Below are 26,287 nucleotides of genomic sequence, written 5' to 3' on the forward strand. Positions count from 1 at the left end.
GCACACTTCTAGATTGCAGCTTCATCCGTTAGCGATGGTCAATACAAAAATTTTCTTTACTCTGATTGGTTGACGATTTACTACTAGTGAAACAATGCTCTCGTTATAGTAAAAAAAAACATCGAGTGAACAAGAGAACATGCAATCAGCACCAAATGACGTCAATCTTCCTCATGGAGATTTATTAACTAACGTAGGTTCAAATTATAATTACCATGCCGTGATCAGTTATCCTGGAAGCTACACGATTTCTCGAATGAATGATATTATACATGTCAATTTCTTGTATGTAATACATTCTTTATTTGAATCGAAACTATTCGACCAATTAGAAAGTAGTAAAGAGACACTGATATGTCTCTAGAGGAAATGGCGGGCTCCAGAGAGTAGATGGCGTTCCTGCAGTCGTGTTTCAAACTGAACCGAAAAGTCGTTACATATCTGTCCAGCTTGCACGATCCTGATTGTCCCGCCAGCACAAACACGAAATGGAGATTGTCGTTGAAGTTGGCTTTCCCCTCGTACGTTGTACTAGTGAAACTTACTAGGTGTGCAGTTTTTGCATCTTTTTAGTCAAAGCGGGTCGTGTTAATTTATTACTTGCTTTTATAATTATAAAAGGAGGTGAGTATCCCAACTAACTACTTTTATTAAATCTTCGATTTCGTGTAATTCGTCGTAATTAGCATACTTTTTATTAACGCCTTTCAATATTTACAATTTATTGTGTTTTCAATTGCGATGACAATTCCGTTTTATATCAATAAAATCGTACAATAAGGCATACACTAAATCTGTCACTTACAATTAATTGATGAAAAGAATGCAATGAATGCTTAAAAGTGTTGCTCGGAAGTTCAAAATCATTTTATTAATACATATAAATTATAATATAATATACTTCGAAGTATTCATCATTTTCATAAATACGTATGTACATATATTTTATTGAAGTATTAGAAGAATATCTTGTTTATATTGATACTATATACCTCCACATGGCTTAATTAAAGCAATGAAAGATTTTCAGGTTTTAAACATGGGTACGAGATCCAAAGATAAAATTAAGGCAATGGTTGTCAAAGACATTTTAAATATTTATAATCACTATACAGAAGTAAAAACATCTATCAATAATAATGTGGAGGATACCATTGAGTATTTACATACATTACTAGCACAAATACCACAATCAGCATCTGGTCCTTTAATTCCAAAAACACCCAAAGTAACAAGGAAAAAGGGAATGCAACGTATTGAAACTATTCCAGAAGATGAGGTTGTTGATACTGATGCAACAATGTCAGAATCTAGATCTATAAACGTAAAAACAAACGATAAAGATAATAATGAAATAAGTTCATTAGAAATGACACAAGGTCGAACAAAGAGAAAAGCTTCAGAAAGAGCAATAAACATTATTAAAAAGCAGCAATCATTATCTCTTGCTTCAAAGATGAGAAGGCCTTCAGTACCTGAAGAGGAAAACCAATCCTTACAGGTATGTATAGCAGTTATATAACTTGAACTATAATTTATTACATTTGTTCTAATATAAAACAATAATCAAATTAGCCGAAGAAACGTGAAAGTCGAGCTAAGAGAAAGAAATCTCCGAAGAACAGCTCAGATGAAGAGTCCCTTCAACCCAGGAAACATAATAAAACAGAAGAGAGTATGCTAAGGACTGTAAAAACTTCAGTGGGAGAAAATATTGATAATGACTGTACTTTAAAAGAAGAAGAAATGATGGAAACAGATGAAATCAAAGAACCACGAAAATCCTCGTTTACACATCGGTCTAGTAGGGAGAATGCATTTCCGTTAAATAATAGAAACTCTAATGTCATGAATGACACAGTTATTGCACCTAAAGTAGCAGTTCTCGATGAGCCCTCCATGTACGAGGACGCAATCGAGAGAACTATGCCAATTATGAATTCCACAATGAATTTGAACTCCACTCATGTTATAAATAAAATGATGAACGTGACAGTGGTCATGGAACCTCTGTCAACTGCCAAATTGAATGAAACTGTAACAATCAAGCAGAACAATAAAAACAGCATGCAGAAACTTAGTGAGCTGAAAAATAGCAAGTCACAGTCTGAGTTTAAGTCGCCTAGAACGTCGAAGGTTCAATCACAGTCTGAGTTTAAGTCACCTAGAACGTCGAAGGTTCAATTGCAGTCTGAGTTCACGTCGCCTGAACCAATGAAAACTCGAACATCCAAGAGATCAAAGAATCAGTCGCCTGCAATGACTGCTCGACGACAGGAGATTCCATCACCTTCTCCAAAACCCCTGCAGGACAGGTTGCAACAATTAAAAGATGCAATGGTCAACAAAGAATTCGATGATTTGATAACGGACGACGAATCATCGCCAGATATTAAGAAACACCGCCCTAATCTGAAAAAGCAAGAGATTCGAAAACGTCACAAGCGTAAAACAAACTCTATGACGTCGAGCGAGGATGAGATTCTCAGTACACCTGCAAAACCTGCTTCGAAGGGGGTGAACTCAGGCATAACATTAAAAGAAATTAGAAACACGTATAAATCCAATGCTTTATTCAGTCCTTACGCCAAAGAATCTGTTAAGAAAAGGGTGGAGGCTTTTGAACAAGTGAGTCTGCCTAGTCCAATATCAGCAGTTGATGCTGATGCACCTACCAGGTTGACTAGAACAAAGACAAGAGCCTTGGCTGCTGCACAAGCAGAGGTGTCGGAGACCATGAAGACTTCAGAGAGAACAGTTGCCCAGAAATTGGCACGCAAGTCATTGGCGAAAGCTAAAAAAATTTCTTTGGCAAAACAAGCTAAAGAATTGGACGAATATAAAGAGGTAATTGAAACGTAATTTGATAATGTTTGATGTTTCATATGTAAAATATTTTAATACAATTTGTTTTAGAACAAAGTTCAATCTGCTCAAAAAAGCAAACTACACGTCCCGATTAAAGGAAGCATTATTCCACAGCAGAAAATGACACCACTGGGGAAAACTAAGATACAATTGCCTATGTCTGTTAGTCGTATTCCACAAACCCCATCAACTACTCCTATTCAGCATAATGTAAGAATTACACATTTATTTAAATCAGGTCTCTTAACTATGTTGTAACAATCATTTGAATGTTCACAGAACAGGCCATTAACCGTAACTCGTACAAATGTCATCACATCAGTGGAATCATTCATTCAACCTTCGAAAATGGCGAACAAACGTAATTCTCTGGATAAATTAGACGAAAAGAAGCGCAAAATGAACGACGAGGATGCGAGGAAGAAACGAGACGACGCGCTGAGACTTCAAACAGAGGAAAAGAGAAGGTAGGAAAGCTATGAGTGTCAGACTGTTAGACTGTTAATGGATATTGTAACGAGCATCTACCCTTTCTAAAAAAAAAGGAAAAGACAGGAAAAAGAATTGAAAAACAAAATGGCAAGGGAGGCCAAAGAGAAAATGGAGATAGCGAAGCGTGTGAAAGCTGAGAAAGAAAGAGAAGAGAAAATGCGTTTAGCACAACAAGTGCAGGAGAAGCAACGCGAGGAAATGGAGAAGAAACGCATGGCTCAATTGCAACGGGCTCATGTATGTTTAATTCTTATATTCTTCTCATAAGGATGAGTTCAGCGTTTTATGAAATATAATGAATTGTAGGAAAAAGAAGAAAGAAGAAGACAAGAGGAGCAACACCGTTTGCAACGTTTGCAGGAACAAGAAGACGCGGAGAGAATATTAGCTGAACAAAGACGTCGGGAACAAGAGGCTGAGAAACGAAAAGAGATGGACGTGAGGGCTCAGCAACAGATAAATGCCGAAGCATTAAGACTAAAAAATCAAATGCTTCAGGCACAAGTTAGTATTTATATGTAGATTTATTGAAAATTTAGTACCAACGATTTCCTCGCAAAAGATACCATAATAGTAATGAATTTTTAGGCAAAGTATGCAAACAAACATCAAGGTCCAACGAATTACATTTTGGATAGTGAACCTGACGAGGACGGGTCTGATGATGAATCTAAACCAAAACATGAAATTCCATACTGGGCGCAACGTAAGACCGTCTACGTATTTCGTATTAATACATTTAATAAGGATTTAATTTAAGATTCAGAAATTAAAAGAAATATTTCATTTTTTAGCGCATATACGTAAAGGGCAACTTGCCATGCAACGATACGTCCCAGGAAATGCAATCCTTAGTTTCTTCGACTCGAAGAAATGCACGCCAGATTTAACAGAGTTATTCCAAGGTATAGACAGAAGTAGATTAAAGCGTACGTCCAGTGCAATCTGGAAAACACCACCTCGTTATTCTATGATGGAATAAAAAAAGGTACAGTTTATCGAATGCGATGTTGTTAATTATCATGTTATGCCTTAAAACGATAGTGCCTGCTAATAGCTTGTAACGTATGTTATATAAAAATGAAATTACATCGTATCAGCATCAAAAGCTATAATCAATTGAACATGACATCAATGATTATAAGACTGCTGTTTTTTTAATGCTCTAATTTTATCAATTTGTCAACATGCCGCCACTTTCATTATATTTTATTTATGCATCATTAGTTATTGCTAATTAATAAGTAATTATACAAATGCGATCGTTATTAATAAGAAATAAATTTTATTCAATGTAAAGCGCTTTAATTATTCATTCCTGATGCTGTTTCTTTGAACACTTGGAAAATTTTCTCAGTTCTCAATGTATCACCTATGTATTGCGGCTTCGTTTTTTGCTGGAAAAAATGTTGCAATGTTCAAAAATGATTTATAAATAATATTCCTATGAATCTGAACAACTTACGTCAATTCTGTTTGTTTTTGTAAAATTGGTGGTAGCATCGGTGTTTGAATATTTTCTAACGATTTTAATCTTAAGTGTGTGTATATAGGTATCTAAAGAAAGCATTATTTTTATAACAGTATATACAATGTATACAGTATGCTTTGCAAAAAGAATGAACTCATAATATAATAATTTGTTAGCAATTATTAAGAATTAATACTTTCAGTTATCTGAGATGAAAGCACACTCACATATGATAACGAGGTATCCAAAGTTGGGTAATCCATAATGATCTTTGAAACGGATGGCCCTATAGCTGAAATTGTAAGCCTTCTTCCATCTATTACAGGACGCTCAGCAATCGCGGATTTCACGAAATCTGGGATATCATCCTTGCGTTCTTTTATTTTTTCTCTTTCACCTCCTTCTAATAACTGTTTAGTACAAATGCAATATTGAAGATTTTAATTAATGTTTTGAAGAAATGACATTAAAAATTTTTAATTACTTTCATGCTAGTAAAACTTGCAGATCTTGCTACATCGGGTGGAAGTCTGTAGTCTTCAAAGTATTTGTATGCTGGAATTGTAGGCAAAATTGGTGACCATGGTTTGAAAGTTCCAAAAGTTGATATATAACGACCACCTAATGTCCATAAGCGTACTGTGCAATCTGTGCTGCCACTTCAAATAATAGAAATCCTTTAAAATTATAAGGAAGCTTTTATGTGGACATACTGTATATTAGCAAAATTATCCTAATCTATTTTGACATCATTGAATCAAATTAATTTGAGCAATCAACTTTTTTTAGTCATAAACCAGTCTAAAGATGTGGAATAAGGAATTTTTGTACGTATGAAATTAAAATCTGTAGTTATCTATGAATTGGTAATTAGACATAAGTCTTAGGCAATAGAATTACCTAACAATAATGTGTGTGTCAGAAATTATCTGCACAGACTTAACAGGTTTCATGTGACCCCGTACAGAAGTCAGCAAAAGTGGCAGTAGTTGATCTCTGACTGCTCGTTTTGCTCTTCCGTCGAATTTATCTTTCCATAAAAATGGAAACTCCAGTCTTAATACAGACATATGTACTTTAGAGCTATTTGGCATTAAATAGTTAGTCAGATGCCAAACCTTAATGTATCCTTTATTATGACCTAAATCATTTAAGATAAGATCATTCTCTAGTTTTTAATACAAAATAACATCTTAGAAAAATGTACGTGTATTTTAACATACTGTACTACATAATATAATATTTTCAATGAATTTTGTGGCATGATTTTAAAACAATTATGATTGTACGTTACAATATTTATGCATTATGGACTATTATATTAATTTGTGACCAATAAAATTTTATGTAAAAAGAACTATATATACACTATAAGTCCTATCCTTTACCTGTTACAAGGAAGTCGTTTTTCGGATCTGTTGCTAATGACAATACACAGTCACCCTCACTGTGAATGGCATGAAAGGCTTCCAGAAATCCGCCAGCTGGATGATGATTCCAAACTTGTATTAAACCAGAATCAAGAGAAACCAATAATGTTCCAACATTGGGTTTAGATGGTCGAGCATTTAGAAATAGCATAGCTCGTACAGCAACAGTTCTTATAATCTTCAATGCTGATTGTTGATGTTTAGAAACTTTAGAGGGTCTGTAGATTGCATATATAATTATGTTAGTTCTACATATTTATAGCGTCACACTAATACTATTACCCATTTAAAAAATGTTGTGTTTGTCTAATTTCCTGATAATTTTGTTCTCTGTTATCTTCACTTTTTTTCTGTCTTATGTTGAATCTATTTAATATTACACGTAGTTAAATCATTTACAAGTTGATATTATTAAAAAACATATTGTTTATATCTTTGTACCTGGCTGTTGGATTTTGAACTTCATATTTTCGAAATGGTTGACCAGTCTCCAATCTCCAAAGTATTATTTCTCCATTATGCGTTGCCGTTGCCAATACTTGAGGATACCATATAGCCAAGCAAAGAATATCATCAGTATGATTTATTCCCCAACTTTTTATAAATATATTTGTATCAGAAGTTGCAAATTCTACTACTTGACGATTCCAACCACTAGACAAAATTCTATTTTCTATCCAAGCCAAACTTGTTATTTCACTAAATAAAGAAAGTAAAAAGGATAATAGCTCAAAGTTCTTAGTGTCCATAATTGTGCAATTACAATTATTTTATGACTGGCTATCATAAAGTAATTCAATTACATTTGAATTAATCAGAATTAAAATTATAATTTGATCAAATAAACATGTACTTTTTTCTGTCAAGTGTCATATTCCTTAAACAGGTACCAGTGTTGAAATTCCATACTTTCAGTGATCCATCACGAGCACCAGTTACAAGTAATTGATCGGTTTGATCAAAACAAGCAGCAGTAATCTCAACATCATGATACTGACCATATAGAAATTGATTGTGTGCATGTGTTACTAAGTATAAGCGACTTCCAAGCCATGGATCCCAAATTATTATACACGAATCTAAGCCTGTGGAGACTACCTAAACATAACGAATGATACGTTATCATCTTACAGTAGTTTATAAAGTATACTTATCTAATTATCTAAATATACAAGGTTCTTAGATTATTTAAACAGTACCACTTTGTAAAGATGATTGTATAGGACACAGCTAATTGGTTTTGTATGAGTGTAACCATCTGATACTTCTTCATTAATTACAGGATCACAAATAACTACAGCGATCATTAAACTAGCAATAATCATTTTGTGATTCAATGAATTGTAAATTAAAGTCATTGATGTATGTTCACCTAATTCGCTTGGAAGACCATTGTATGTCTATGGACACCGAAAGGAATCTCTGATTATATTTCACAGTATTAAGATTATAAGTAACACATACGTTTTACTAAAATTATTAATAAAACCTGAATGCAAGACTGCGCTAACACGTCCCACACTTTGATACATTTATCATTTGAGAGAGAGTATACACGTTTGCCACTATTTTGAACTACTAAGCCGCAAATAGCTGCGTGGTGCCCTTGAAAAACACAGTTTGCTTGTTTTGTTACAAAAGGATTCCAAATACGAACTATGCAATCAGGTCCACCAGTTACTAACATTTGACTTTCTAAAAAAATGTAATTATGATTGAGACTGTCAGTTACAGCTTTATGTTACAAAAATGTACCTTCACAAACCGTGAAACAAGTTATTCCCATGTTAACTTTAAATATATATTGCATTCTTTTTCCTGTAAAATCAGTAAATAGCAAAGAACAAATGGAACATCTACTGCTGGACATGAAAGCCTTCAGACTCCCATAGTAAGCTACCTGCTTTACCCAATCTGTATGCACTTTGTTAAATTCTGTAACTTGTAATCCTGGTACTTCGCCCTATATTTGAAATCATTATGCTTTAATTTACTATACAACTGAAGTATAATATAATTAAATTACTTGCCTTTAGAACAGGTTCATAACGAAAGAACGACACATCACGTTGGGGATCTTGTTTGAATGGACCTCTATCCACAGAGGAGAATGAAATAAGTTTAACAGAACCACTCATATCACCAAGAACAATATACGAGTCTTCCTTGATGTTTTTACTGTAGTAGTAGCTCATACAAGTGACTGCTCTTTCTAGACTTGATATCTACATGCATTGTTTTGGCTATAAAAAAGTATCATTTATGGAATAAATTAATATTTACTGAGAATTTAACAAACCACCACTCTCAGGTCAAATTTTTTAGCCACACTGTCGTAGAATCTTAAATCACACTCAGTAGAACTTATACATACTATTTGCACATCTGGCATTACAATCATATCAGTTATTAAAGTCTGTTGTACTTTTAAGAAGGCTATAAGGAAAACAAACGTTTAATATTTATAAGTAAATTATAAATAATTTAAAAGTTGAAGAATACTAACGGCTTGTGGATTGTACAGTACGCTCATATTTTAGATCTAGTGACCAATAATTCAAAATTCCTTCTTTCGTAATTGTTAAATAACATCCTCTTTGGAAACCTCCACTTCTGTCCTGGAGAATCTCAGGACAAAATACGATTTTATGTATAGGTGTGCGGTGGTGTGATTTTATTAATTGAGGAGCATCTGTTATTGGAAGCTTCATTATTTGCCAACGTAGAGCAGTATCCTTTTTTTGGAATTCTAATAATAAATATGAAATAAATTCATTCCATGTTACATTTCCATCTCTACTTCTGTTCATCTGTAATTAACATGCAATGAAATAAAACTTGCACAAATTAATACCTTTATTCTACTTTTACCTTTCTAAATAGTGTTTCAAACTCATCATCAGATATTTTAATATGTAATATGTATTTAAAAGCATTGTGTAGTTGGGAAATATTCATTTTTTCATTTTCTGATGTCTGCAAAGACAACATTTTCTGAATTAAGGTGCACTATCTATTCTTTTAAAATTATTATTCAATAAAATAAAATTCTAATGATTTAATATCTTTTAAATGTACCAAAAATTTTTCATGCAGATGCATCAAGGATTCTTCTGTACATTGTTCTTCTATACTTTTTTTCTTGAAGAAATCATTGAAAGCTTCCCTAATACTGAATAATAAATGTAGATATATTACTGTATTCTATAATATTTTGTTAATATTATACTGAAAAATACAGACCTATCAGAATTCCTATCAATGTCTTTCATTGTTCCAAATATAAATTGAGTTTTCCTCAATTTGCATCACTAATAATATAAAAAGTAAATGAAATTAATTTACTAATAACGCATAATGATTTTCTTCTTATTTTGACTGACAGAAGTAAGAACGTTTAAAAAATATGACAGTCCTTTATTATTAACTTCAAAAAGTTACTATCATAAAAAGTTATCAAATTGTTAATATTTAATTAACGGTGTTTTGATATTTATCTGCTGATGTTTTTATATACATTTTTTTATACAAAATAGAAACAGAATAAGCATTATCATCATTAATCAGCATTTACCCATATTTCTTACAGTCAGGGTTATAAGCAAAATAATCAATATTTTCACCTGGAAAAATCGTTCGTCTACAATATACATAGATACTTAGTTATAGCCAGGTACAATAGTATGATATCTTAAACCACTAAGCTATTTTCTTACAATTCAATCAATTCTCGTAATTTTTTTCTTAGATATTTTTTAAACGCATTCATGGAATTGTTCAAAGCTCTTAGTTTATTTAGCAGGGAAAAATATGAAGAATGTGCAGCAATTTGTTCAGAATTGTTAAGAAAAAATCCATTAGACCAGGTATGCAAAAAATTTAATCAACTATTTCTTATGTAATGTTAATTATGATACAATCTATTTTATTACAGGCTGTGTGGGTGTTAAAAATGCGTGCCTTAACATTACAAGTCTATGTAGATGATATAGAAGGAGAAGAAGAAGGAATTGCTGAAAGCTTACTGGATAATTATAGCATATCCTCTATGCCTAGACCTGGTACATCCTTAAAAAATCCTGGCACTAGTCATACAGGACAATATCTACGACCGAAGACACAATCAGGTTTCATTTAGAAACTTCAATGTCTCTTTAAATAATAAAGTTCTTGCTTTATTACAAACAAATATAAATTATACATTAATGTTGTAGGAAGACCACTCACAGGAGTTGTACGACCAGCCACACAGTCTGCAATATCTCAGTCATTCGAGCAGACATTAAAGACACCAAGAACTGCCATGACTGCCAGACCGATTACAGCAAATTCTAGTCGTAGTGTTAGGTACACTCCCTACTAAACCACTTCCTGGGTTCTCTAATGACAACTAAAATATTAATAATCTTGTAGATTAGGTACAGCATCCATGTTAACAGAACCTGGAGGACCATTCATACAACTGTCTCGTTTGAACATTGCAAAGTATGCTAGTCAACCCAGCATTGCAAAACCATTATTTGAATATATATATTATCATGAACACGATGTAAGATATGTAAGTATGCATCAATTAAAATGTCTGATTAAAAATGAAGGATCACTAAAATTATTTTTAGGCTCTAGATTTGGCAGTTCAAGCTACACAAGTCTGTCAATACAAAGATTGGTGGTGGAAAGTGCAACTTGGTAAATGCTATTATAGTTTAGGATTGATAAGAGATGCTGAACAGCAGTTTAAATCAGCATTAAAGGATTGCAAAACTATTGAATCTGTATTGAGACTAGTCAGGGTATATATTAGGCTAGATCAACCATTGACTGCTTTAGAGACGTGTAAAAAGGGTCTTGAGTATTTTCCTAGCGATGTAAATATTCTTACTGAAATGGGACGCATATTCGATGGTTTAAATAATGCGAGCATGTCATTAAAGTACTATAAAACGGTTGTTCAGGAAGATGCTTCGCATACGGAAGCAATAGCCAGTATCGGCATGCACCATTTCTATAATGATCAACCAGAACTGGCTTTACGTTTCTACAGGTACAAATAAATATAAATGTAACAAATAAAGACGATGCAAAATTAAATTTCTTCTTATTTTTGACATAGACGATTGCTACAGATGGGCGTGTACAATGTTGAACTATTCAACAACCTTGGATTATGCTGCTTTTATTCCCAGCAGTATGATCATGTTATATCATGTTTTGAAAGAGCCCTTAATCTTTCTACAGATGAAAACGCCGCAGATGTATGGTACAATATTTCTCACATTGCTCTAGTAGGTACATAAACTATTTCTAGTCTTTCAATCTTGTTATTTAATACTTAAACTCGCAAGTAATTTCAGACAGTAGGCGATATAACAATGGCAGAAGAATGTCTCAAACTTGCTATTGTAAGCGACAATAGACATGCATTAGCATACAATAATCTTGGAGTTATACATATACGAAATGGAAATCTAACAGCAGCTCGAACATATTTCCATGCTGCTGCAAATATTGCAAATTTCATTTATGAGCCTCACTTTAACAGTGCTTACTTGGCTTATGAAGTAATGGAATTCTATAAATTATTCTAATAATTACCTTATGCAATTATAAATCTTATCAAAATCCATAGGTTGGAGACTTGCAGACAAGTTATACTGCAGTGCAGAAGTCTTTGAGTGCATATCCCGGACATTGCGATAGCAAAAGTCTTCTAAAAAAATTGGAAAAATACTTTTCACACATGTAAAAAGCAAGGTAATTACAAAGCAGTTCTTTCGTGTTGTAAAAATGATATATTTTATTTAATGTTTGATTTCAATTTTACAGCTAACGTTATGTACACATATATGTATATATAAAGAGTAGAAATTGTGACTTGTTCAATTCTGTCAATTAATAAGTTAAGCATTTTAATAGGAATGTCAACTTGCGGAAAACTCGGTTGATAAAAATGCGACTTTTAAATGTTAAGGAATCGTCTTGGAAGATTCTATAAATAGAATAATTGCAATATTTATCAATAACATTTTCTGTATCACATCAGCCAATTTTTTTATGAGATTTATGTATAAATATATAAGAATTTACTAATTTACTTCACTGTCGTTCACTACTTTATACTTTATATTCCTAAATGTATAGATAATTGCAATTGACATACAAACTGGTGATTTTCTATAATGCACACTAATAAATGTATATATATGTATATATACATATACATGCATACATACATATTGTTTTATCTACAGCAAACTTAGTATGATATATGTTTAGATTTTATGAACTACAAAGTATTGTATATTATAGTAGTAAAGTGTCGTAGGCTATGGTCTGCTCAATTACTCAATGTCTTCGTTAGTTTGTGCACAAATACTGGACAATGTACAGTCTCATTATTACAAACAATTTATATTTTATTTTATGTAGTGTGTGATATTACCAACCACGAAATTACAAAATAGAATAGGAATATTGGATATACGGCTAAAGCTTTCCTCCCTACTGGTTGACTGTCACCAAGAAATGCCATTGATGCTGAAATATATTTATATTTAATTATATTAAAAATGTAGGTGATAAAGGATGAAAAAATGCATATAATCTTATACTGACCATATGTTGCCCATGCGAATCCAAGCATGGAAATAAGAAACCTTAGGCTAAATAGAAAAATTGTTTGTTCTGCCATTAAAATGATTCTACATAAAATTAGAGCTATAGCAGTTGGCAGCAAACAGTATCCTAAGACGCAAATACTTTGGAAGAAAGATCTGTAACAAATTAACAAAAGATTAACATATAGAAATTAAATTAATTTTGTCAGTGATACAATTACTTACATATTGCCACCTAATAACTTTGAGTTCAGTGTAACTACCATAGACCCAATCCACACAATTACAAAAACCTCTGCAAATTCTGGTCCTCCATCATTTGAATCATCTGCTGCATCAGAAGAACCTTGCAATATCCTAAAAAAACATGAATCCTCTGTGATTTTGAGTAAACAAATCATAGACAATGCAACTTCTTGAAATGCTACACATACATTGCCATGAATGTACACAATACTAATGGTCCCCAAAGATCCCCTGAAATATGGAAAGTTCTTTGTTACAACTTTTTCCCAGAGACTATTGGTTAAAATTTGTTTTACTAATTACAACTATTTAAATAACAATCTATATATTCTTACATTCTTTTAGTAGACTTTTCTTCTCTTTAGGATACAAAACATGGTAAAACTTTTTACCCACAGCTCGAACATCTCTTAGCTACAAAAAACATCACAGTTCTAGTAAATTCAACTTTCCTCGCAAAGATTATTACGTTTAAATCATTCACTTACAATTGTATCTTTAATTGGTTCATCTAAAGTATTAAATTCAGGTTCTCCGAGATTTGAACTTTTCTTGGCTCCCACTGTCATGTCACCTTCAACGTTTTGGGGATCAGCATATTCCATGTCAACTTTGAACTTGAAATCACATATTCACATTACGATCATTGTTCTAACCTCAATAAAATTTGACATTTTATAATACATATATATATATTATTATACATAAATCATTAGAATATTATAGAATGTTTTACACTAAATGTAATAGAAAAGCTGTATACATTACTTTTGAAAAATATACTCACGTCGAGATTTGTATCACCCATTCCTGCCATGTTTGCCATCATTCACTGGCCAACTCGAAATGCACCGTAATTAACTATATTACTTAGATTTTAGGCAATCTTATGTTATTGTCATATCAAGTTATATCACTGACATGTGTACACAACGTGAATTAATCCTTTAAATGACACGTTTGCGAAACATCTTGCAACGGACACCACGTATGCACAAACTCTTGCGTTTTTTTTTACCCAGGAACTGTATCAGTAAAAAATCTAGAAATACATACATGCATTACGTATCGAGTATCCTTAACCATCGCATAACAATGAACTAGCTAACTAACGAGTCTTTTAATTATTTCTGACTCCGACTGAAACACGTCGTCGGAGTTGACATATTCGATGTCAGAATTAATAGGTGGCGACAGTTGTATTGTGATAATCGCAACTATACATATACAGTTACGTCGCCAAAATTTGCGGCTTAAATGCCGGTCGAAATTCTACGAATCGTCCTGGAGGGGTTTAAAGATCGCCGAAGTTTAAGGATCAATTCTTACCTTGTAACGCGATTAGTATCAAATAGTGTATACTTTTCTTTTTAAGTGTTTTACGGGCCGATAAGATGCCACGCGCATTCGTTTACATTTGCCTAGTAGTCGTATCAGTGTTGACATGTACTGCGCAGACGCAACTGGATGATTTGATAGCAAACGATCAGCCAATTGATGAAAAGGCGGGAAATGGCGATTCACATGAAAATACAGTCTACGAGGAATTGTGTATCCCTTTACAATTAGTCGATCGTTCATCCTCATACAAATAACGAGATAATTCGTGATTTTTAATTGAATCGATAAATCTTTGTATAGATAATGTACCTTAACCATTTCTATTAGTCAGAAGAACATTCAGTCTACAAAGAAATGAACATGCAGATGCTATAAAACGTCTCGAAAGAATAGATAGCTACGAACGTCTTTACAAAATGATAATGGTGCTTGGCGAGAAAATGATCGACGTGATAGAAACAAGTAAATTGTTGATAGAAGACGGTGACTTCGATCCGGACGATAGATCATTACCACGGAATGTTACAGTGCAAAGCGGTAAATTCAATCAAATATCGTTGATAATTAAATATATGTACATATACTTTTTTCCAATTTTTACAGCATTGTCCATCGTGTTAGAAAATACAGCTTTATTTGGAGATATTGTTCTCCATTTTCCGGAAGTAACTCATCGGATATTGAAAACGCAACCGAAATGGAATATAGTCCTAAATTGGTCTTTAAAATTCACAAATCGTAGTCGACATTTATTAGACGAGAGAACGATTGAAGTAATCAATTTAGTGACTCAGGAACTCAATATAACAGAACGTGAACGGGGATACTTTAATCCTTACCGCCGATCAATCGAGTCTCGAGTGGAGAACAAGGGAACAACGAAATCAAAGAAAGAAAAACGAAAGAGAGGACCCCAAATGGCTCACATTGAATTATGAATGGCATGTAAATTTTTAAGAATAGCTTTATTTCTTATTCGTCATTAATAAAAGCATCCAATATAACTGTTTTTCATGTAATTTCTCACTTTGATATTATATTCAACACTTTTATATTAATTCCCTGATAAGGTACTATCACGGCTCGTGTACTCAATTTTTCTCAGATTTTTTGCCAACCTGCAACATTGTCAAAAAAAATGAAAACCCAATGTGTCGATGTCTTTTGCTGTCAGAATGAAGCTACTACTTTTCTAGTTTACCGCGAGTGAGGATTAAGTAATTTTAAACGTTATTGCATCGAAACAAATAATTTTTTAACCCTGAAAATGCAAATTAAGCGAGCAAAAAAATTGTAACGAGCGGAATATATGCCGAAATGTTTCCGCTCATTACAACTCGATCGGTTAACGCGATGGTTAGAACGTACGATTTCGGTGCTGCTGGGCTCGGGTTCAAATCCCGTCGGAGGCTAAGTTTTTTTTTCTTAAAACACATTTTATTTTTCCAATTCTATATCACATGGTTTATTTAAATGACTTTACAAATATGTCTGTAATGTTTCAAAAAAATTTTTTTTAACATTTGAAAAATATTTAAGTGAACATACATACAAAAATAGTTTTGTAGTATCTCTCATTTTATCCATTCTCTAACTACATATGTTCGTCATTATGGCTTTGTTTAACATTCTTTAGATTACAGTTCATTAATTATGCTTCTAAGCTTTCCGTCTTCAGCAAATACGGGTAGAAATGACTCTTCGTCCTGGAAACCAATTCTTTTTTATGACTTCCTTTTATGAGAAAGTTTTTTTTCGTGCAAACGGCCAATGAGTCCGTGGATATAGGGGCTGAAGGGGGCTGAATCAAGGAGGTTTGAAATAAATCGGACATTCCTACATTCACACATTCCTATTTATACATTCCCACAATCCACGTTCCTACATTCCACATACCTACATTCCCACATTCTACATTCCACATTCCTACATTACCACATTCCACATTCCCACATTTCTACGGTCCTACATTCCTACATTCCACATTCCTACATTCACACATTCCTATTCATACATTCCCACAATCCACGTTCCTACATTCCACATACCTACATTCCCACATTCCATATTCCTCCATTCCATATTCCTAAATTCCACATTCCACAACCTACATAAAGAAATTGAAGTTGTAGTTATAGTTATAGTCAATAAATTTCTTACATTTTTTTGTCTCTTATTTCATTATTTTAAATCACGTTTACAATTTCTATTCGTACCAATAACCAACGATATTGCTGTCTATACTTTTTAACGTATTAGTTATAATTTCTAATTCTACGCAGAGACATACGTATTGGTATCATACAGTCAATACATGCGTATAAATGTGTATCTACATATACATATAAACATTTTTCAGAAAAGTCAGTACACTTTCTACAGTGCCTGTGTCACTCGGTAGTCCATTAGAAGCACGAAACACGTAGAAAGACGTCCACTAAACGAACCACGTCGTATGGAGTGATCACGGACTCTAAAAAGCACGCCGAGGCAATAGAAAACTTTTTGTTTCGTCGCCGGCTGGGACGATTATTCGAGCAACGATATCGGCACACTTTGCTTGCTACATAATAAAACGAACAAGAAGGAACGGTTGTGCAACCATTGCGGTTAGTGGTGCCCTCCTGCGATGAAACACCGAATTCGCTAATACAAGGTGGTAATCGTACCGTTCACAGGAGGGGGCGCACGATTGTCGTTTCTCTTTTCCGGTTTTGCATTCGTTTTCAGTTTTAATTCGTAGACCGCAGTTCCGACGACCTCGTTTTTCGGTAGTGGCCGCATCGTACTTTGTGCCCCGATGTTGGAAAGTGACGCCGATGCGCCAGCGAAGTGAAGGAAAGGAGTCGGTACGCGAGTCGGACACCCAGGCAGGCCGTTAGTTCGATCAGCTGGTCGTTTGTGGAATCGCCTTGAATGTCGGCGTACAAGCGCGCGGGGCAGTTGGCTCTCGCCAGGGCTCCAGGAAGGATGCGCGATCGGAGGTGTGCGCTTCTCGAGACTGCCACCGGTTTTCTGCGTGCCGGCCGCTTTACGGCCTATAACGCGGCACCATAGCCACGGCCATTCAATAAAAAAACCTTCGCGGTTTATTCATCCGTCCGGCGTGAAAGAGTGATCGACGTCTATGCCAGCAAGAATAAGGCTAATTGGTGAAAAGAGGCTTGTCCCGCAGCCAGTGATTTTCTACGGCGAGGCAACACGGTATATACGATCGCGAACGACTAAATGTTCGCTGCATCGTTCTGTACTTAAATCAACGTCAAGTACAAACTTGCCAGGCCGAAACTACGATTTTCAAGGTTAGAAGCGAAACGGATACGCAGAGACCACGACGGTGGTGCACTCGGCATTTTTACGAGACGCGCTTAGGTTAAGTGTTGTCCGTGGATCTCCCGGCACCGAATGACAAATCGGAGGTAACGGAGAAGTTGTGTCGCGACGATTACTCCGACGATGCTCTTCTCACGGATGTCACGGCAAGTGCGTGCATAACTGATCTCATCGGATAGCTATCGAAACGTTTTTATTCATCGCCGCGAAATAAAAAAAAAGGAGACCGAGCACTCCTCGCCATTGCAAGAGGTCAAATTCGACGTATGTTTTGTGTTCTTTAGTGTACCGTAAGTTTCCGCAGAAAAAAAAAACACACACACACATACATATACATACACAGAAAGAGAGAGATAGAGAGTGAGAGAAGCCGGTCGATACATCGAAAGGTTTGGAAAAAGGAAACTGAGGAGACTCATCGACGCCGCTCTGGGATTACCTTCCGCGTTTGTGTTACCGACTGACACATATACGTATACATGATACACACGTTGACGACTGAGAATGCGTTTTCGGCAGTGCGAGCTCCGATAAATTAAACGTTCCAAATTTAGAGGAGCGAACGGTGTACAATCGGTAATTTGGCTGTGACGACACCGAAATTCATCGGGTTCTGTGATCGTGGAACCCCGCGACTGCTGCACGAACCACAGAGAGGGACCGTGTGCGGTGTCGCTGATACGGGAGACCGGAAGCAAATGCATGCAACTCTCGGCGACAAAAATCTGTAGCCTGACGCGTCCGCGGCGAATCGTTGGGCCCGTTATGACGTCACTTAATGGCTCGCATGATTTTCGTACTTAATGCTGAACCTAACCTCAACGGAACCGATACATAGGAATTAGTAGAAAAATCGTGGAAACGTTGCACCTCGGGCTTCTGATCGGACGTGAACGAGGAAGAGGACGGGCGAGTGCGATCGGTTCACACGACGACTGTTGTTTTACAAAGTTACCGAGCGATTCGTACTTAAACAGCGATTTCGGGAGAGAAAACACTGTGCCGGCATTACCTGTTTATTGGCGGTGTAAACCAGTTCAGTGGTGAATTTTTTTTTTCATAGTGAACACGTCGAGTATTATGGGAAACGCTTCTAGATATTAATAATTTATTGCTACCGGGACAGCGGCCGGGAACAGAAGTTAATCGTGACAGACGCCAGCTCGATTATTACGCAAATCAACGTCACCGTTACCAGATCATTTTTGCACGGTGCAGCGCATTGTTTCAAGGTGAGTTTATTTTCATTTACAGTGTTTCGTAGAACACGCCACGTGTTCCCAATATTTTTCATGATTCGTGCCGCTCCTAGCCGTACAGCATATGGTATCGCTGGCAGGAATCATCGGAGTCTCGGTGCTCACTTATTCTAGCGATCAATTTCTGGCAATTATCTGCGCGCGGAGATAAACGCTTTCTACCGCATACAGTGCCGCATTTGCTTTCCGGATAAGCGGGGAAAAGTTTTAATTCATTGCCGAAGATTCGCGAGAGGTGTGTGCTGCGCGGTGCATATGGTACCGCGTTGCATAAAAGGTAGGGTGGCAGTTCGCGGGGTGGGAAGCCCGGGGAGTGGGTCGTTAATTTAAAAACAAGTAAATTTTATGGAACAGCTTTTATATTAGATTAGTCACCGTAATTGTCTCAAACGTGTCAAGCATGATTTCATTATTTCTACGTGGGTAAAGGATAACCGTAGAACTATTTAAAAGCACCGCGTCGCCATTTTTGTTTGAAATCGCTAGAACGCGAATAAGATGCGAGCGATAAGAAAATTTACAACCTTGTGTTTCCAAGAATTTATATGAAATTGACACTCGTATTTTTGCGCATATATATTTTTCAGAATTTACTGATCCCTTTTTTTTTTGAACATGTTATTTAGTAATCTCGAAGTAATTATTATCACGCGCGGTAAAAGGCGCCTAACGTATGACCATAATGGGCGCCCATTTTAGCGACGATACTTTCGTTTAGTTATCAAGATAGCTAACCTACATTATGTTCCTTTGCAACGCCTTACATATAATATATACGTACGCGGAGAGCACTTCTTATATCCCTCGGCTTTAAATAGAAGGGAGTAACGAATACAAATAAGTATACATAGATATACGCGTACTTAAAGTTTTACAGAGTGTTTATCTAACAATGCGAGCTTCAATATTTTTGTTGCTACATGTAGTTCTAAAAAGTATTGCACAATTTTATAAATTCCGTATCAACGATCAATTTATTCTATCGCAGTAGGTTAATTAGATATGACGTCGATTTTTATTTTCCTTCTCGATGCATTACCGCGTTTTAATCGTTCCTATAGATAGCAAATAAATGAAACGTTTCATTCTTATTTGCGTAGCAGGTTTTTTAATGCCGTTATTATATGCACAGTAGCGTTCATCTTTCCGCATTTATCCGGTTACAACCCGACAGCGAATTACAAAATGCGCGACCAATTGGCATTAACTGTATTAATTTCTCGAGATCGATCTCTTTACTTCGCTGTTTCTTTTTTTACGACCGCGCGCTCAATTACGTGTAAATGTTTTCGTAATCGGTTAGTGGTGCGCATTAGTACGACTGTCGAACGCCTGCCGTTAGACTATTAATTACTCCGCGTTAATTATTGTTACACATGCGGGTAAATCGAAGCCTCTCGTTCGATGAACTCTATATGCGCGACCAAGCGTTGCGTATTGCGTCGCGTTAAAAGCTTTTTCTTTTGTTTTACCATTCTTTTTCCTGTTCGACGTCGTCGCGGGGATAAAGGTTCTATTAAAACACTCTGTTTTATTACGATATCGCTCGAATTCGTGCATCGAGAGCACTAAAATGGTACAGCGAAAACCGAGCGGTACAAATGTTATTTTAAAAGGATACTATCGACTTTAATAAGGCAATTATCATCGGCTGTGTAAAATTATACTTATAAGTACACCGCGGTTTTTATTTTTCATTATTTTATGCCCAATAGAAATTTTTTGCATCTGTTATAAAAAGCAACAGTCACTTAAGCGTTTCTTTGCTCGCTAAGTGGTTTCAGCAGATTTTGAATAATACTCCAACGCTCTTCAATTTTTAAAAATATTTTTACTATCAAATGGCAGCTGTGTCATCTTTGCCATGAATGCATAAAATTCAGTTTGCTCGTAAATGCAGATTCTATTCTTGGCACAGTGGAAATCAATGTTATGACCAGAACGATTTAATCATCGATCATTGATATTTATAATTTAGCAAAGATTTGGATCATTTAGTTGGCTATTATTCGGACAGTTTGTCCCTTTTCCACGGTCTCAGTATAGGAGGAATACGTGAATCACGAAGTAAGATAAATTATTGAAGCGACCGGTGAATCCACTTCCATCAGAGATCGAATATGACACTGTTCCCAATGCAAACACTTCGACGCCGGTTAGTAACCGCTGCTTGCGTCACCGTTCTATTTTCCAAATATTTGTGGTATCGTCGATGGGGGGTGGGGATGCACGCGTATAATGCGTACAACGCGTAAGCATCTTCGCACGCATTTGAACGTCGGATCGAACGCGGAAGCCATCGAACGTATTACTTTTTTCGTTCAGCGAAACGTTATTTCGTCACGCGTTTACACGTTTACGACGGAAACGAATAGATGATCGAATCCAGAATAGCAAGATCGCTTAGCGTCGTACGATCCACCTTTATCGGAGAATATTTCCTATCGAGTTTTTTTCGATGCGAAATTAACTTTTATTTGGTCATTGGGGAATTCGCTTTCCTCGCAGCGCCTTAAATCCCAATATCGTTAGCGTTTCCCCATGGATTTACCCGTCGAACGAATTGCTCTTGCTTTGAATTCGCCGTGTTGCTCGCGTTCAATCTCGTACGTACGGGAATCATTCGCAATGGCCGTGTGTCCTTTCTGGGTTAATCGGTATCGATTTCTTTCACGTTCCGAGACCATACCCCGGCGTGCTATAATTTTGAAGAAAATTATAGGCGGAGTCTTTTCTCAAATCGCGTTTCTTCGACCGCAGTACTCGGTTTCTTTGGTTACGGAATTCAGTTCCCACCATTCGAACTGTGTGTCCATCGTTCCCAGAAAATAGCGCGTCTTCTATACTTCCAGGTGTTCCGTCTCCGAACCCGCAGATAAAGCGAAACAGCTGTTCCTCTTTCAGTATTTGACTTCCGAGCAGCCGCCACGATAATTGACACCGTATCCACTGTTTTTCGTATCTTGACGTGGTTCCTATATTTATCGGTTATTTGGTATTCAAATAAGCCGTTTAACCCTCGTATTAAGACCACATTAAGACCACTCGGGGTCTATGGAGACCCAAGTCTAGATTTAATTACTTAGCATTTGATTATATAGGGTTTTATTGAAGATTTGTTTTATAATATTTGTAAATTATTTATCACTCTTTATAATTCCTTAATTCTATGGAATTTTTGACCGGTAGCTTCAATAGCATATTCAACAAGGGGTTGAACTATTGTCTCTATATTTTCGAATTTAACAGCATTTTTTATCTTAATTGCTGATTTACGGAGACTTGATTAAAGCAAAAGTAATAAGTTAACTGCGAAATTAGCCGTATCTACAGTTCACGATATACGCAAATATAAATATTGTATAGCTCCGCCACGCGGGGGTAAAATTAAACAAAATTCCGCCGTGCCACCTTTTCCGTCGATGTCCATTTCTGTCGAGCACATAGCAGCGTGACACCGTCGTTTCGGTAAACACAGTGTTTACCGCCGCCGCGATTGAATTTTCCGGAAAATTGAGACGTTCGACTTGATACGTTTATCGCGTTACGGGACCTGATACGCGCGCGTGCGCGTCCTGTTTTATTTACACCGAAAAATTTCGAGCACAATTCCGATCGCCGTGTGTTTTGTTCCTTTCCAAACATTTAACCGGTCGTTTCGTTTTGATAAATTGCAATTGGTTTCGATACTCTACGGATCAGAGAATCGTGAATTTTTACGTAATTTTCAGCAATGTTTCACCGAATTGCAGATTCGCAAGTTTCAAGACCAAGTTACAAAATCGCAACCAGTTTCAAAGAAACGAGTTCCACCACCGTGTTGGATAAAACTCGCGGGGGGGGGGGGGGGGGGAGACGCGCTCGTCGTTTGTATTCCATCTTGGTGTAGAAGTTTCCACCGAATCTCATTTTTTCCGCAACATTTTGCCGCCGCTTGCCGTCGGTTTCGAAAGAAAAGGTTAAAAAATGGCCACCTGTTGAATCGAACGCCCGTTTATAAAGCCTCATAAAAGTCTTGACTATGTAGAGAAATTCACTTGCTACTTCCTGAACGGTTTCCCATGTTTTCAACACAGCTTCTTGACTCTGTGCTTCAACGAACAAGGGAAATGGCCCGAGAGTAAGAAGACTGTCGAGCGGTAAACACGAAAAATAAATTGTATGTCGACCTTTTCAACAAGATTCGGCATAAATTTATAAATCATAAGCATAAATTTTAAAATCGAATTCCATACAAATTTTAATCGATAAAAAACTTAGGGTAAGAGACAAACAGAATTCTCATAACTGGCCAGGTTTAACAACAATTGGAATCGATTCGTGGAACCCAAAGATACGTGTAGTTACCGTGACGTTCCAAGAAAATACAGTTTGAAAGTGATATAAGCGATATACGGAAAGAAGTATCAGTTTTCACAATCGCAGTGCCTTCATTCCAAGGTTGTATCCATTTCGGCGCTATCTTTTCACCGAAGTGACCGCCAAGTCGAGCAATTTCAATCCACAAGCAACCAGAATTAATCGCAATATTCACCATAGTTCTACGAATATTATCCAATTATTTATTATATTAAATATTATTATATAGAATTTTTTTTATTTATTATATAGAAGCTAAAAATAACGAAATTACCAGTCCAACAAATATCAGATCTTCAATCCTAATATTTAACAATAGAATAGCATATTCCTAGCAAGTAAAGAAATCGTTGATGACTTCATAGCCAACTATGAACATAGCACTGTCTATAATACTGACCTCAGCGTGAGACCAATTATTACTAACGGCCAATGTGTAATTATCTCTAATGTCTGTATCATTATACCAAAATAATAGAACAAAGTTTCGATACGCTAGGAATTAAAACAGACATCTTTTCTCAGAGCTGGCACGTCAGCATACACTTTTAGTTTCTAGCGACAGGTCTAGATAAATCTTAGAAGACGTGCACAAAGTCCTAGAATTTATAAAAATCGAAAACGAAGAGATCACTTCCTAGAATTATTCTTCCATACATTTGTTAACATTTTTTATTTTTGAAAAAATTGGTCGCGTATCCTGTCTAAAAGTATTACGATGCTCATTGCACCTATCGTCAATAACAGAGACATGTTCAGAAGACCAGAAAAATCCCCACACATTGTAGAAATAGAAATACTGGAGGATACACGTGCATCGCGGACTCCGCACAAATACTCTGGATCTGAAGCAATCGATGATTCAAACAGCATTCCAGCAAACTTAGATAAAAACCAGCCGACTTCTAAGAAGGTATCGACCATTAAAACAGGCAAAGAAAAGAAATATCGAAGCGACGACTAAAGAAGATCTTTACCGTTTGTAATAATCACAGAATTAAAAATTTTAATTAATAACACGGCCCTGGAACGTGGTCTCTAATAACCTAAAAGGGTTGATCGGACATTGGACACTAAATTAAAAAAAAAAAAAAAATTAAAAAACAGAACACTGAAAAATGCGATTGTTCGTGAATTCACTGAGAGTTTCAGGCATCGATAAGTGGAAACAAAAAAACGTACGCACTTTTAAATTGCAAAATCGGCGCTCGAATTTTCGATATCTGTCGGAAAGAGCGTAATTTGGAGCGCGCGGCGCGCGTAATTGGGATGACTATCGGGCGTATATCAGGGATTACGCCGGAAGCAAACACGTAGAGACACGCGCAACAGTACGATTAATTGCAAGGTCGAGTAGACGTACCAGTTAATTAGTCGGCATTGTTGCGGAAGAAAGAAAGAACGTCACCGGGCATCGGAGATGATGCACGTGCACACACACACACACACACGCACACAAGCGCGACGGCCGCCCGGTCTCTCCTCGTATCGGTGCGCGCCGCGTTTGTCAGCCGCGTGTCGCACATTCAAGTCAAATTGGATTCGCTCTAATCCCGTACGTTTTATATCCATTCGTCACTGGATTTTCCCCCTCCCCTCCCTCACCGACGTCCTCTTTTCCGCGAATCCGTCGGCCGTTCTCCCTATTCCCGGCGGAGGTTTTCTTTTCACGTTGTTCCGCGAGCGCCATTGTTGCGCCGCATTGTTGATCAACTGTCTATCAAACGCTCCCTTTTGTAGCCAACCGCAACCGAAACACACGGATAATCTGCCGCGTTTGGAGAACGAAAACAATTACACGCGCCGCGTTCGCGTCGCTAATATTCATAATAGATGCTGCCGCGACGGAAAACGTCGCATCGTTGCCAGCTGCGTGTAGTTCGGATTTATGCGTCGACGGGATCGTAGATCGCGAGATCGACGGATTTCACGGTAAAATATGCGCGGACATAAATCGTTCCGAGCGAGAAATCGTGTTTGGTCGAACGTGCCGATCACACGTGTTTCTATTTTGCAATTGCCTTTTCATTTTTTTCTCTTATCTTTATATCTTCCGTCGTTTTACGCAACGTTGTATTTCAATTGTTACCATTCTATATCGGATGCGTTTGTATCGCGAGAGGAGGATGAGACGAGAAAATATTGCTGATAAGGTGAATTACTGTTCGAGAGACGGTGCGGACGATGGTATCTCGAAAATGAACGCGTGTTACGCGCGATGTTTTTCTTTTTCTTGCGACCGCAGATTTAATCGGTTTCTTGACCGTTACGAAATGGAAAAATTTCTGGTGGAAAAATGATATGCGCGAAGTTGCTTGGTCGTGTTTTTTTTGTATTTGTTTCATTTCATTGTGCTTTGTAAAGCAGTCGAGTAGCCCGGCGATATTGTTGAGAAAACTGAGGACAATTCCACCGCGCTCCGGTTATTTATTCTCACCGCGATGGCATGTATAAAGATTGATAATAGGTTACACAACGTCGTCTGCTCATTCTTCTATTATCGCGCAGTTTTCGACTGATAAGCATCATCGCAGCCATTCACGGTTACTGTTCTTAATATACAATCGATATCGCGTAGCCGGCGACTATAATCAGCTTTAGCATCGGAGGAGCTAAATATGGCCACCATCGATATTTCTGTTTTATAGTGCCTTTATATAGAGTTATCTGCTGTATGCATATATGCCGGGTGTTTTCTTATCGGTTACACACTCGAACGTTCGTTGTTAATCGATCGAACCGTTAATCTCGAATTACCACGTATTAGAGATCGCCGGAAGTTACGGAGCTTTTTAACCTAACTAAAGGTTCTATTTAAAACTTTGTTCCGTTTAACTTTGTTAAAAAAAATGTTTTCGCGTTATAAGCTCC

At 36.4% G+C, this 26,287-nt stretch overlaps 6 protein-coding genes across 11 annotated transcripts in view; 4 read left to right on the top strand and 2 right to left on the bottom strand.

Annotated features, from left to right (window-relative positions):
* The first annotated feature begins 19 nt into the window (after window positions 1-19).
* Window positions 20-5,825, top strand: Incenp (Inner centromere protein). Of its 5 annotated transcripts, none has more exons than XM_078187912.1 (10): window positions 20-285; window positions 365-624; window positions 1,031-1,501; window positions 1,576-2,847; window positions 2,917-3,078; window positions 3,148-3,335; window positions 3,414-3,597; window positions 3,667-3,864; window positions 3,949-4,066; window positions 4,155-5,825. In XM_078187912.1, exons 3-10 carry the CDS (start codon window positions 1,040-1,042, stop codon window positions 4,340-4,342), a joined length of 2,772 nt encoding a protein of 923 aa, XP_078044038.1. In that variant the 5' UTR covers window positions 20-285; window positions 365-624; window positions 1,031-1,039; the 3' UTR covers window positions 4,343-5,825. The 5 variants fall into 5 exon arrangements, with proteins under 5 accessions (XP_078044038.1, XP_078044047.1, XP_078044030.1 ...); XM_078187921.1 differs by having other exon boundaries at window positions 20-193; XM_078187904.1 differs by having other exon boundaries at window positions 20-624; window positions 1,023-1,501.
* Wdy (WD repeat-containing protein WDY) lies at window positions 4,822-9,609 on the bottom strand. Its single transcript, XM_078187954.1, is given in 16 exon segments — window positions 4,822-5,241; window positions 5,316-5,490; window positions 5,732-5,972; window positions 6,220-6,479; window positions 6,544-6,627; window positions 6,703-6,960; window positions 7,115-7,359; window positions 7,461-7,661; window positions 7,751-7,956; window positions 8,017-8,224; window positions 8,292-8,486; window positions 8,561-8,697; window positions 8,768-9,071; window positions 9,133-9,237; window positions 9,340-9,433; window positions 9,505-9,609. Coding segments are annotated over 16 exon segments (3,162 nt in total). The 5' UTR covers window positions 9,534-9,609.
* Window positions 9,610-9,842: 233 nt separating this feature from the next.
* Bbs8 (tetratricopeptide repeat protein 8) lies at window positions 9,843-12,218 on the top strand. 2 transcript variants are annotated; one of them, XM_078195809.1, is made up of 10 exons: window positions 9,843-9,934; window positions 10,010-10,127; window positions 10,196-10,388; window positions 10,476-10,608; window positions 10,675-10,819; window positions 10,881-11,305; window positions 11,375-11,546; window positions 11,616-11,822; window positions 11,891-12,015; window positions 12,088-12,218. In XM_078195809.1, exons 2-9 carry the CDS (start codon window positions 10,029-10,031, stop codon window positions 12,005-12,007), a joined length of 1,491 nt encoding a protein of 496 aa, XP_078051935.1. In that variant the 5' UTR covers window positions 9,843-9,934; window positions 10,010-10,028; the 3' UTR covers window positions 12,008-12,015; window positions 12,088-12,218. The 2 variants fall into 2 exon arrangements, with proteins under 2 accessions (XP_078051935.1, XP_078051930.1); XM_078195804.1 differs by lacking the exons at window positions 9,843-9,934; window positions 11,891-12,015; window positions 12,088-12,218 and having other exon boundaries at window positions 9,941-10,127; window positions 11,375-11,550; window positions 11,616-11,812.
* A 141-nt stretch (window positions 12,219-12,359) lies between these two features.
* Window positions 12,360-14,589, bottom strand: LOC144478094 (protein YIPF6). Its single transcript, XM_078195819.1, has 8 exons — window positions 14,454-14,589; window positions 13,912-14,166; window positions 13,613-13,741; window positions 13,460-13,538; window positions 13,313-13,355; window positions 13,104-13,235; window positions 12,877-13,034; window positions 12,360-12,798 (listed from the first exon to the last, which is right to left on the bottom strand). The coding sequence occupies exons 2-8, from the start codon at window positions 13,951-13,953 to the stop codon at window positions 12,683-12,685; spliced, it is 699 nt and encodes a 232-aa protein (XP_078051945.1). The 5' UTR covers window positions 13,954-14,166; window positions 14,454-14,589; the 3' UTR covers window positions 12,360-12,682.
* On the top strand, window positions 14,434-15,484 carry LOC144478089 (coiled-coil domain-containing protein 134). The gene is made up of 3 exons (XM_078195815.1): window positions 14,434-14,675; window positions 14,793-15,002; window positions 15,069-15,484. The coding sequence occupies exons 1-3, from the start codon at window positions 14,519-14,521 to the stop codon at window positions 15,401-15,403; spliced, it is 702 nt and encodes a 233-aa protein (XP_078051941.1). The 5' UTR covers window positions 14,434-14,518; the 3' UTR covers window positions 15,404-15,484.
* A 1,438-nt stretch (window positions 15,485-16,922) lies between these two features.
* Snf4agamma (SNF4/AMP-activated protein kinase gamma subunit) overlaps window positions 16,923-26,287 on the top strand; it is a 135,713-nt gene continuing 126,348 nt past the window's right edge. The window contains exon 1 of the mRNA XM_078195822.1: window positions 16,923-19,030. The gene's annotated coding sequence lies outside the window, so the exon portion shown is untranslated. The remainder of the gene's footprint in view (window positions 19,031-26,287) is intronic.

The sequence above is a fragment of the Augochlora pura genome, chromosome 2, assembly GCF_028453695.1.
Source record: "Augochlora pura isolate Apur16 chromosome 2, APUR_v2.2.1, whole genome shotgun sequence".
In the NCBI taxonomy this organism is placed as follows: Eukaryota; Metazoa; Arthropoda; class Insecta; order Hymenoptera; family Halictidae; genus Augochlora; species Augochlora pura.

Excerpts from the sequence above, each read along its gene's own strand:
- LOC144478089 (XM_078195815.1), top strand. The coding sequence starts at position 14,519 with ATGCCACGCGCATTCGTTTACATTTGCCTAGTAGTCGTATCAGTGTTG. Across the intron at positions 14,676-14,792 it reads TACAGTCTACGAGGAATTGT|TCAGAAGAACATTCAGTCTA; the intron begins GTATCCCTTTAC and ends CATTTCTATTAG. Across the intron at positions 15,003-15,068 it reads GAATGTTACAGTGCAAAGCG|CATTGTCCATCGTGTTAGAA; the intron begins GTAAATTCAATC and ends CAATTTTTACAG.
- Bbs8 (XM_078195809.1), top strand. The coding sequence starts at position 10,029 with ATGGAATTGTTCAAAGCTCTTAGTTTATTTAGCAGGGAAAAATATGAA. Across the intron at positions 10,820-10,880 it reads ATGAACACGATGTAAGATAT|GCTCTAGATTTGGCAGTTCA; the intron begins GTAAGTATGCAT and ends AATTATTTTTAG. Across the intron at positions 11,547-11,615 it reads ATATTTCTCACATTGCTCTA|ACAGTAGGCGATATAACAAT; the intron begins GTAGGTACATAA and ends AAGTAATTTCAG.
- Incenp (XM_078187897.1), top strand. The coding sequence starts at position 1,016 with ATGAAAGATTTTCAGGTTTTAAACATGGGTACGAGATCCAAAGATAAA. Across the intron at positions 1,502-1,575 it reads AGGAAAACCAATCCTTACAG|CCGAAGAAACGTGAAAGTCG; the intron begins GTATGTATAGCA and ends TAATCAAATTAG. Across the intron at positions 3,079-3,147 it reads CTACTCCTATTCAGCATAAT|AACAGGCCATTAACCGTAAC; the intron begins GTAAGAATTACA and ends GAATGTTCACAG.
- LOC144478094 (XM_078195819.1), bottom strand. The coding sequence starts at position 13,953 with ATGATGGCAAACATGGCAGGAATGGGTGATACAAATCTCGAC. Across the intron at positions 13,356-13,459 it reads GAAAAGTCTACTAAAAGAAT|GGGATCTTTGGGGACCATTA; the intron begins GTAAGAATATAT and ends TCCATATTTCAG. Across the intron at positions 12,799-12,876 it reads ATTCGCATGGGCAACATATG|CATCAATGGCATTTCTTGGT; the intron begins GTCAGTATAAGA and ends AATATATTTCAG.